This window comes from Anguilla rostrata, chromosome 8 (assembly GCF_018555375.3).
Source record: "Anguilla rostrata isolate EN2019 chromosome 8, ASM1855537v3, whole genome shotgun sequence".
Classification (NCBI taxonomy): domain Eukaryota; kingdom Metazoa; phylum Chordata; class Actinopteri; order Anguilliformes; family Anguillidae; genus Anguilla; species Anguilla rostrata.
In genome coordinates, this window is record NC_057940.1 from 41,947,695 (window position 1) to 41,959,179 (window position 11,485).

At 41.3% G+C, this 11,485-nt stretch overlaps 2 protein-coding genes across 3 annotated transcripts in view; one reads left to right on the forward strand and one right to left on the reverse strand.

Moving 5' to 3' along the window:
* Positions 1 to 7,126, forward strand: part of ctnnal1 (catenin (cadherin-associated protein), alpha-like 1) — a 73,365-nt gene extending 66,239 nt beyond the window's left edge. For both annotated transcript variants that reach the window (XM_064348328.1, XM_064348327.1), the window contains exons 14-19: positions 406 to 560; positions 1,436 to 1,484; positions 2,491 to 2,547; positions 3,163 to 3,282; positions 4,845 to 4,928; positions 5,898 to 7,126. In XM_064348328.1, coding sequence (XP_064204398.1) covers positions 406 to 560; positions 1,436 to 1,484; positions 2,491 to 2,547; positions 3,163 to 3,282; positions 4,845 to 4,928; positions 5,898 to 6,062 — 630 coding nt within the window. In that variant the 3' untranslated portion in view covers positions 6,063 to 7,126. The remainder of the gene's footprint in view (positions 1 to 405; positions 561 to 1,435; positions 1,485 to 2,490; positions 2,548 to 3,162; positions 3,283 to 4,844; positions 4,929 to 5,897) is intronic.
* A 216-nt stretch (positions 7,127 to 7,342) lies between these two features.
* abitram (actin binding transcription modulator) lies at positions 7,343 to 11,359 on the reverse strand. Its single transcript, XM_064348329.1, has 6 exons — positions 11,103 to 11,359; positions 10,706 to 10,757; positions 10,147 to 10,276; positions 8,796 to 8,872; positions 8,427 to 8,496; positions 7,343 to 7,991 (listed from the first exon to the last, which is right to left on the reverse strand). Exons 1-6 carry the CDS (start codon positions 11,170 to 11,172, stop codon positions 7,854 to 7,856), a joined length of 537 nt encoding a protein of 178 aa, XP_064204399.1. The 5' UTR covers positions 11,173 to 11,359; the 3' UTR covers positions 7,343 to 7,853.
* Between the last annotated feature and the right edge of the window lie 126 nt (positions 11,360 to 11,485).

Sequence of the window (11,485 nt, forward strand, 5' to 3'; positions counted from 1 at the left end):
TGTGATATTAGTTCTTGAAGTTCAATGTTACCACATAATTATTCCAAAATCCCTAGCTGGTCATCGGAGCCAGATTTTATGCTCCCTCCACACACGTGCATTGAATATTGCCAAGCCTGCCTGTGCTCGCTGGCTTCTATTTCACCCTCGTGTTCGGAAATAGTAACTATTTTACAAAGGGATTCACGCTCGAGTGAGAATTTATCAAAATACCTTTTACAAAGGGAAGGTTAAAATATGTAAAACAATTTTTCTCATCATTCCCTCCCAAATTCTCATTACCATGGTTCTTGTAGAAACCAGAACACATTCCGGGAACTACCCAGGTTCCAGATAGTTATTGGTACAGATAGTTCCCAAACTGCTTTGTGCCGTGGAAAAGGAGCTAATGCCTTCCTCTTTCAGGAGCAGACTACAATCGCCAAGCTTGGGCTGGAGCTTCGCCTGCTGACCTCAGATGTCGACTCCGAGAGTGAGAAATGGGAGGACCAGGAGCACGAGATCATCCGACAAGCACAGAGCATGTCCAGCATGGCTTACTCCATGTACCTTTTCACCAGGTAGTTACCCAGCCTCACGTCAGACTCAACACAATACTGTGCCTCTTTACGAATTACTGTCACTTGTCACTTAGTAGGTTCCTGTGCCCCCAATTACTGACCAAGACTCGCACCTGTCATTCACATAGTACTGTAACTCTTCCCCAATTACTGACCAGGACTCACACCTGTCATTCACATAGTACTGTGCCAAATCCGCAATTACTGACCAGGACTCGCACCTGTCATTCACATAGTACTGTAACTCTTCCCCAATTACTGACCAAGACTCGTACCTGTCATTCACATAGTACTGTAACTCTTCCCCAATTACTGACCAAGACTCGCACCTGCTATTCACATAGTACTGTGCCAAATCAGCAATTACTGACCAGGACTCACACCTGTCATTCACATAGTCCTCTGCCTGTTCTGCAATTACTGACCAGGACTTGCACCTGTGATTCACATACTGTAGTACTGTAACTCTTCCCCGGTTACTGACCAAGACTCACACCTGTCATGCACATAGTACTATACCTGTGTTCACCAGACGCTAACCAAGAGAGACATTCACAATGCACACATTCTCTCTCTTGAGAAATGCAAGAACCAAAAGCGGATTCCAAATTTATGTTTGGTAGGCAAAGTGCATGCTATAACGTAGCTTTACTGATCTCCTTAACAAATAAATCCGAAGTGTTATGAACCAGCGAAGTGGTCGCTCCATTTTACAGAGAAGGCTGATATTTATTACATTGTTCGAGGTCATACAGAAAATAGACAGAGGAAACGGATCGAATCGCTTTAATGTGTTTGACCGCATGCTCTATTGATTGCCATTATTCCTAGATGTCGGATATTTATTCATGTTTTTTCCTCTCTTTTCAATTTAGAGGGGAGGGTCTTCTGAAGACAACGCTGGATCTGTTCCATCAGGCAGAGGTGCAGCCGACCGCCTCTTCCGCTTCCCCGGAACACCGCCGCACTGCTCATCAGGGTTATTAATGCAGTCTGTCAGGGGCCCTGTTAAAATGGCCACTTTCAGGGATGGCATACGAGGCGTCCCTGGCGGGATCGATAGGTTATTAAAGAAGCGCAAACCGTCATTTAGCTGATGACAGAGCGCGCGGCCACGCCCGCACGCCTTCCCCCGAGAGTGAAGAGCACTTCCTACTAGAGCCCCGCTGATCCGGGATCAGCAGTCACGGAGCGCGCTTTTCACACGTTTGACTGATCAGGGCTGATCGGGAAGCAGGGACTAGCCCGCCCTCTACAGAGGGACAGGACGACACCCTGCTTCTGCCACCCTCTCTGGGGACCGCTCTGTGAAGCCCCCAAACTCTGCCTGTCCTTTAATCGAAGGGAGAGATTGCAGTCTGAGGCACAGTAGGAGACATCAGGGGTTTTTATGTGTTGCATGATGCTCCACTCTGTATCTTACACCGCATGAGAAGTCTCCTTTATGATGTGAATGGTTACACGTTTATTTCTGTAGTGATGCAAATTGAAGACTGCGGCTTTGCTTATTCTGTAGGTCTGCTAGCCTTGCTCTGTCACGTCATTAATGCTGTTTAAAAAGCTAACTGAGGAAGATTGTAGGTGAGAACCTTAATGAATCCATTCCAGGCTGATATAAGAACGCTTGTCTCCTGTGTCATGCTGGAAATTAGTTTCATGAGTAGAGATGGAGCTTGTCAAACACCCATGTGGAAAAGTAAATGTCCCCTTAAACTTAATAACTGGTTGCATGTGAAAGGCAGACATTAGATGATATGAACATTGGGTCGCAGTTATTGCTGATAAAGGTGGTGCAACCAGTTATTAAGTTTAAGGGGACATTTACTTGAGCGAAAACTCCGGTGTGTTGGTTGCATCAGTTTAGCCGGTCTTGAATGTGGCTGGTGTCATCGCATCGTAATCAGTGGTGTGCCTCGCCCGTCTTTTGCAGGTGTTTTCTGAAGAGGGTTGTCAGTTGTCTTCGTCTCTCCAGGCCTTCTCCTCTCAGGTGAGGCAATAAATCACGGTAACCCGGGAAATTAAAATCATTAAAATCAGGCTGTGTCTGCCTTCCTTCTCGTGATGCCTCCTTTAAGAGAGTCTGACACGGTAAACAGCAAGTGTGTTCCCGGCCGTGCCCCTCCGAGCCGTTGTCCCAGGATTTAATTAAACGTCTCTCCCTGACAACCGCTAATGACCTCCATCCGTCTTTGGAAGGAAAGCAGAGGAGCAGGTATCAGTTTGCTAAAATCACTCCTGCAGGGCCACGGAAGAAAAATAAAGATGGCACGAAGGGGAAGATGATAGCGCGGGGCTGCATGTCGGCGCTCTCGTTCGACGAGTCGCTTCCTCTGCTCCAACGTTCGGCTCTGCCGGTTTCCAATTGGTCCCCCAACACGGGAGTAGTTTACGTTTGCAGAGGGAACTGTTGGAAATCCAGCTGTAATCCCCATCCCAGGGCTTTGCATTCAATACTGTGATTATCTGAGATATACCTTAAGAGTAAAATTCTAACTTGCGTCGTAACTACTATGTGTTTATTATTTTACGACAAGCACAAACTTGACCACGTTCTCCGTACTCTGGGATGACTTGCTTTTCAGTGTATCCTTCCTTTTTTCAGCTCGGAGACGATGAGAAGGCCGCTGTCGTGGCGGAGACAGAGAAGCTTGTGGCTTTGTGTCAGCAGCTGCAGCTAACGGGGAGGACGGTCGTGCAGGGGAAGAGTTCTACTTTCCAGAAGGTTCCTAATATTCCCGCTCTTTGGCTCCTGTTTCTCTACAAGTGTTTGTGGAGCTGACTCCATGGCATAATTTTAGAGTCTAGATGCCATATCATCATAATTAATGTCAATGGCCATGCACATGCAGTCTAGAGATGGAAGCCCGAACTATGGATTTTTGGGATGTAAACTGCTGTGTAGCCTACATAATAGCTCTATAACATTTAACTTGCATTTCGTAAATAGCACTCATGAAAGATTATTGCAATGCAGTGAGAGTAATCATGCATTGCAGGTTTGTAATTATCGTGAGACATTACGTTATGTAGCCTGCATAAATGGTAATTACACACCTTGCCAAATAAAATACCCCACCACACACACACACACACACGCACGCACCTGAACAAAGTGTAATAAATTATATAAGCAGACATCCTCCAAGGCAGCTTTCATTGCTCATTTTTATTTTCTGTGTATATATAGTTCACAAAGACATGTTGTAATGGAAAATATTAAAATCCAATGCACATACTTTTTTGTTCCCTGTAACTCTGGGCCATCTTAACTCATTTGGTCTGTCTTCCAAGTACTTTTATAAATCTAGATTGTTTCTTCTACTGTCTCCTTTCAAGGCCTACCTTTCCTGGTGTCCTTCACTCATTGTTTTACCTTCACATCTCAATATTCCTGTTTAATATTGATTCACCTAGTACTTTGTTATTAATCTGGCTCTTACTTGCCCGTTTGTGATCAATTGACTCATGAATTTTCTGAAATATTCCATGATTTGACAGGTGGAAATACTGTAGAGAAGGAGGGGATCGGAGGCAAACTGCACTGGCTTGCAGTGATCCAGCTCAGTGCATCCGTGTTCATTGTCATTGACTTTTCACTTAGCGTTGTTTGTCCTGACACACTGGCAGGCTGTCAGAGTTCATTACCTCACTCAGATATAGCAAAGGTCTCCGCCGAAGGCTGTCTTGCATCCTGCACAGCTCTGTTTGTTGCCGTGGTGGTAATTGGCTGGTGTGAGATTTTTGAGTGCGAAATTTATTCCCGGAACGTATTCAAATGGTGTCAGTGTGTCAGTCTCTCTCACAACATGCTTTTGGTTTCCACAAATGCTCTAGAGAAGGGTTACTTACAAGCTCACATATTTGTTTGTGTCTTCTTTTTTCTACCTATAATGTATTCAGCTGTAGTTGATAATCAGTGGGTTGGGCTGTGCTTGGTTTGAATTACTTTAAGTTAAATAAATACCATCGGTATACCTTATAAGAAATATAGTATAACTACTTTCGATATGTGTACATACAGAACAAACTGGAAAATGGATGAATTACAAGGACTAAATGTAACTTTCTGTCTCAATTATAGAAACATTGTGCAGCTTCATAATTTAAGAGTCCATGTCAAATTCAAGATTATGAAATGTATTTTTATGTCTGTATAATGTGGTAATTGAAACAGAGGAGTTTTTTCAATATTCAGTGTTTTCAATATTTAATTATCTTATTTGTTCTGGATGCTTAATCAATTCTGAGCCCATTAAGAAACTTAATGTCATTTGCCTCGTTCAGGTTGATGCCTCCATTCAGAATGTCAAAAGCATTATGGCTGTTGTGGTCTACCTCCTACCCATTTGCTACAAGCTCATCAAGAAGGTAAGAGCAGCTTGCAATGGGGATGAGAAGAGGCTTTATGAACTCCACAATGAGCAGTTGGTCCCATGTGATCATAATGACTGGTTTGAACCAATCAAATCAATTTTGCTTACCGCAGTGAAACAGAGAGCTACTGATTGCTCATTGTTGCTCCTCCCAGTATGAGGCTAATGAAGCCTCTCTCTTCCATCATAAGACGAGTTCCTTAATGAGCACACACTGACTGACATCATATTAGTTACAGTGGGGGCTGCAATTGCAAAGATCACACTAGAAAATACCTAGCAATAAATGTTTACAGTGCTTGGGATAATTTTATTCACTTGGTCTAGAACAGAGCCTAAGGGTGAGTAAATGGTTTGCTTTGATTTTCCAAGGCCCAGCTAGCTGCAGTCACCAGGGGAAATTAATGTCTTATGTATAAATACATATATTTTCTTGAAGGTACCACAACAGCATGTAAAATACACTCAGATACACCAAAACTTATTTTTTAACCTTGAATGCTGGATGGAATCTTTTACCAAAATTGAATTCCTATACTCCTGTTAAAATGACACAAGCTCTCAAGGTAAAAAAAAAAAAAATGGCACAAGCTCTGCAGATCTCCGGTTAGAATTTACCCCAACATTATAGCATGAAGTTTATTTGAATCTGAATGAAGCTTCTTGGACAAAACCAAAATATTGCTTGTTCCATAGTGTTATTAGGCAAGTTGATTTGTTCAGACAGATACAGTATTTATTTATGTAGACATATAATGATGTAATCTTAATAAAATGTACTTTTTTTCTATTTTTAACATGTACACATAATCACACCTCCAGCGATGTTAATGGTACATCATTATCTCTTGCTTATCGATATTCTCATCTTAAATTGTATTACAGTGTGTTACAGTACCAGTAACAAATGAGTATTGGCTCCCTCACCTGGTCATTAAGTACACTTTCTCATTGTTCTTTGCAGTGCAAGTCTGAGCGTAGCAGTATGGGGTCTCCCCAGGGCTGGGCAGACAAGCAGCTGCCTATCCCAGTGCATGACGACTCCCTGGACAACAAGAACGCCAATGGCTTCGGAATCAAGTCTCTGGAGCAGCACGTGGCTAACCTCACCTTCCTGGAGAGCAAGTAGCCCAGCATCATCGCAGTTGACCTACCTGGCTTTATGGACTTGGACCCTTCACTGCAGAGCATCTCCCACCTTTCTCCACCAGGGGGTGGCATACAGCCTCACTCGCAGGTTTAGTCGCGTTCAACCTAGCCTCATTTAGTGCCGTTCACACATCCATTTATCTGTGGTACCTTTGTAGTGTTTTTCAGTCACCGCTGCTGAGCACTGAGCATCAAGCAAATACAACCAAGAAGAAAGCATGCAATCACGGGTGTTTTTAAAATTACTTTCTAAAAAAAATAAAAAAATCTGTGAGCTGATGAAAGCTTTTTAATAGGCCCCAGACATGTTGCTGGTACAGAAGGACCTTTCCCCACAAATGAGAGGCACCTGGTTAATCTGGCACTCTTTCCAATTTCTGAAAATTGTTGATAATAATGATTGGAAATGGGTATGAAACCCATCTGTTGGCTTGGCTCATATACATTTTAATACCAAAAAAGAAAAATATTACAATTTTTTTTTCTTTATCACATTTTGGCTGGCTTAGATTGAAAGCCTAGGGCCAGTGTCTTAAATACCTCCATCACAACTGAGTTAAGAAGCACTTTTTAACCGATTTTAATGCCTGAAGAATTTTACTGCTCTTTGATCGACACATTTGACTTTATTTCAAAAATATGTATTGTGATTTCCCCTTTTCCCTGCACAAATTGTACTTGCGAGACACAAAAGTAGACCTCCGTACACCCTCTTCCTGTAAGAAGCATTCCCTTCAGAAATGTTCTTTCCAACAAAGACCTTATAGTATAAGCTGCAGTGGGACCTCTGCAATGTATTTTATGGTACTTGAAGTATTGATAAATTAATGGAAGTGATATTTTGGTACTAACATTCAAATGGACAGTGTGAAGACCTAACCATTCAGAGAATTCGAAAAGCTGACTGAATGGACCCATGAGTTGTATCTGTGGAACTGCAGATGTTAGTCTGCAGAATATAGTTTTGGACCATTAATTGTTTTGACATCTGAATGATTAATAAACCAACAAAATGCTAAATATACACTATTTTTTCTTAAAGAACATATGGCTGAATGTGTCTTTTCTTCTGTGTGCACACAAAACGAATGTTGTTCTGATCATGTTCTTTCTGAATTTACACACTTGGGTGTAATGAATATTGTCACACAGATGTCCCAAGATGTTCTCATGGAAAAGCGCCAAATGCCTTGTGGGGGGGAAAAAAAATGACTAATGTGTGTTACTGTGCTTAAAAATAAAGATAGATGTTCAAAAAGCTACTTTTATCTGAGCAGGAAAACATAAATTTATTCTGCCTTGTTGGCTTGCATGGTTTAGCACATTACAGAAGGGTACAGGAAATGCAACATGAAAATGTAGGGGCGTTGTTTATTTTCCCACCCCCCCTCTCCAATAAGTTTTATTTTGATGATGCGAAAAAAGGAACACAGTCACCCAAGCTTTTTAAATACATTTTCTAACATAAATATAATTCTCGTTATCATTCATTCTCTACTCAAAATGAAAGGCCTCTGTGAAAGGGGCTCCAGGTTCCTTTAAAAATGATCATCCGTATTGGTTCTCTGATTTCAAAAGAACATTTAAACCACACAGATGGAGACACTCCTGGCTTATGGCTGCTGTGCCACAAGAGTTTCAGTGCAGTCAAGTTCTTGGCCTTCCCTGGAAATGGCAGGGAGGAGGGGGAAGATGATATACCCCCACCCACCCTCCAGTGTTCACATGCTGGCCGTCATGACAACGTTCCCATTTGTCTCCAATCTCATCATCAGCAGGGCTCCTTACTCTCCCCTGTCCTTTTTAACAGCACGTCCTCGTATTCTGCTCTGGTCAAGAGGCCCTCGGTGATGCTCTTGCTCTCCTCAAATTTGGGCAGGATGACCGCAATGTAGCCCTCTGTGGAAGGCTGGCAGAGAAAATGGTACAAAGCTCATTTTACGGAGTTGCCCAATCAGAACGAAGGAGCCAAAGTGAGGAACATTATTTTCAGTCAAAATTCATGAAAATACGTCAGGATTCAATGAGTAGTCAGGAAAATTGCAAGCATTGTTGGGCTGAATGGCCTGTTCTTGTCATTATGTTAAGAGTAATTAATGCATAAATCCGGATAATTCCAAAGGGTTCACAAAATCTATAGACTAGGTGTCATTCAGAAATATCAAACTGATACCCTGAAACAGAAAGACAAGTTCTCATTATTTGTCTTTGTATTTCTAAAACACTTTGAAAAACTTTGGACCTCCAGTACAATACCAGTTCAGATCGTTCACATTGGAAAGTGAAGTCGAGCAGTACAAAGGACAGCACTACTTATATATAGATTCATTTTATACATGGTCACCTTTTCAAGTAAGAGATCTGGCGTCTTGAGAATGTCCTCATTGACTTCCAACAGACGGCCTCTTATGCAGCTGAGGAGAAAGATACTAAACTTTAGTTTGCAGTGGGGGGAAAAAAAGCATTTCATTTCTCTTAAAAAAAAAAAAAAAAAAGTGCTTCTTGGGTATTTTGCCCCTGAAATAGGATTACAGGAAACAAGATTCATTAGTTTCCATTCTCTAGCCAGAGGTACTTCATTAACATATAAATTTAACAAGACTCGTTTGCATTGCATATTTGGCCATAAACAAAAGATACTGGTGCAAGAGGAGTTTCTATATGTGCCCCTTGGCTCATTCACTCTGGAAGAGTCCAGACACAATGGTCTCACCTGAAAATGGTATATTCCTCTCCATCTGTGCTTGTGATTCGACACAGGGGAGCAAGTTCTGTCAGGAACTGGCCACCCTGGATATAAGAACATACATTTTACTACCTTACATAAATGTCTCAGAAAGCACATAAGGGGAAAATAATTAAAACCAGCAGGAACAGCAACCCCATAGTTACATCATTCAGTCCATCACCACCAGATAAGATTTCCAACAGAGTAAATGCTATACAACACTGATATACAACTGATACACAGGACATCTTTACATTACATTAAATTTATTTAGCAGACGCTAAATAAATACATTTATCTTGATATCGGGCTTGTTGTATACGTTATATATATGCACACTGTGGGTACTGGAGCCGACCACGGATGAGTTTCGGGACTTCTACAATTTGTCTAGGCAAGAAAGTTGTGAAACAGCCAGGTGGAGGTTCCAGCATCTCAGTCAGTATAGCCTCAGCATTTCGGTTTGTTAAGTCTTCCATGGACAGTTAAGATCGTTAAGTATTTCTGTAGTCACTGACAAATCCACACCTGCTTCCTGAAGAGTGTTTCTGATCTGTGGGACTGCTGTTTAGGGGTTTTTCTTCATTATGGAGAGAATTCTTCAGTCATGGACAGTAGACGCATTCTTTGGCCTACCAGTCCCTTTGTGATTTCTGAGCTCACCAGAGCTCTTTCTTAATACTGTTCCAGACAGTTGGTTTTGGTTAGCCTAAGGTTTGGCCTATGTCTGTGACTGAGAAATAATAAAAGAACAGCCTCGTAATGGCTTTCTTTACTTTCACTGGCACAGCTTCGGTTCTCTTGTCAAAAGGCTAGAATCAAAACTAGATACTAAAAGCTCCCTTATACCTGCACTAAGGAAACAGTTGAACATGTCTGACAAATCAGAAACACCTATGAAGCCACTGATCCCACAAAAAATGTGTCACAGTCAAATACTCACAGACTGCCCTGTACACACACACTTAATTCACTTTGTCTCATTAAAACTATATGACCCAGATGGCCCTGAATGAAACTAGGAAAGGTAAATTTCACACACTGACCAAAAAAGCATTGCTTATCACTGTGTTATTGCACTGAACCGCTTACCATGACTAGCATTCGAAGCAGAGACTCCTGGAGCGTTCAAGACTAGCCTTGACACAGTGCTAGATGTACCCCAAACAACATTAGAAATGACCATCTCTGATGGTCTGAATAGCCTATACCCATCATTTAACTTAATTATCCCTTCTCATGGTTTTGTGGGGATGAAAATGTCATAATTTGCAATTCAATACTCTTGTTTCATGGGTTTAGTATTAGATATGGGTATAGACCCATGAATACATACTCGTTTGGATTTCCCAGACACCTTGTTCTGAAGACGGCTACATCCTGCACTGATCTGGTAATTGATACTTTGAATCCTTTTCTTTTTCTGTAGGATGGGGTGTGATTCTGCCAATGTTATCACACAGATTCTGCACAAAAATAAAAGACAGGGAATTAAATTATGCAAAATCAATGCTGTTAATCAACAATTCTGATTTCCTGTAATTCAGATAAAATAGAGAATGCCAGTTGAAAGCCTCACAATCATCTTTCAACAGTCAGCTATGTGTGGCCTTTCTTCAGTTCAGTGCTCCAAGTTAAAGTTTTGAATTACATTCAGAGTATGCCATGATGATATGGTCGGTGGATGTTTGTGGTTTGGCATCCCTTGATATCCATTAGTAATTTATGGATTGAGCAAGCCTTACAGCCTTAGATCTGTGTTATATGTCAGCCAACACAAAAGACTGCATTCCATGCATATAAACACCGAGGTCGTTCAACCATATCTACAAAACCTCGTAAATTAACATATGTCAGTAATCATGAAGCAATTAAAATTTCGCCAATGTACCTACCTGTTTGAATGTTGCAGAATACAGTGATCCTCGCATGGCTTTCCCTTGAGATCTAAGTGAAAATGTCAAATTCGTTTACTTGTTTAATTTGGTTAATACACAGATCGTAGTTCAAATATATAATAGCAAGTTGCCTGGTTAAGAAACCGTATGCTGTTTAATTCAAAGCGTTTAACTGAGCACCCGTATTTAAAACGAAAGGATTGCCAACGTTAGTTAGCTAGCTAAATAGGTACCAAACCTGTTGTTTGTCCAATTGTACAATAAAATTGGTTCTAAAAATCTTCCAAGTCAGGAAGCTATATACCAACTGTCAAGATACCTGAAAAGGAATTGCAATCAAGCTACCGTTAGAATCAATACAATGTCACCAGCTAGCCAGAGTGGCAAAACATACCTGTTTTATACCAACGTGTGAAATATCGGTCGATTACAGAAGGAGTCCCTCTATACTCCGCACTTTCCATTGCAAAACAGGAAAATACGGATAACTAGCTATCTAAATTGCCTAAGGAAATATAAGTATTGCTAGCTCGATAGCCAGACAGTTGACTGTATGGTAAATCGAAACACTAACTGAGGACACACGTTTGAAGATCCTGCGCTCTTGTGTTCAAGACGTTTCCCAGACCGGAAGGAAAAGCCTGTGACACTAAAAAATGTCCGATCTTCATATAATTCCGTGTAGGTTACTCAACAAATGTATAATCACTGAACTGTATTCATTGTGTATAATCCACAGACTGTGGTATAATCATAGGTGTATAATTCAATATAGAC

What these genes read in the sequence shown, in the direction of transcription:
- abitram (XM_064348329.1), bottom strand. Translation starts at nt 11,172, where the DNA reads ATGGAAAGTGCGGAGTATAGAGGGACTCCTTCTGTAATCGACCGATAT. An exon ending in TGTCTGGGAAATCCAAACGA is followed by an intron (nt 8,873 to 10,146) that starts GTATGTATTCAT and finishes TCTTATATCCAG; the next exon opens with GGTGGCCAGTTCCTGACAGA. An exon ending in CAGATCTCTTACTTGAAAAG is followed by an intron (nt 7,992 to 8,426) that starts GTGACCATGTAT and finishes TTTCTCTGCCAG; the next exon opens with CCTTCCACAGAGGGCTACAT.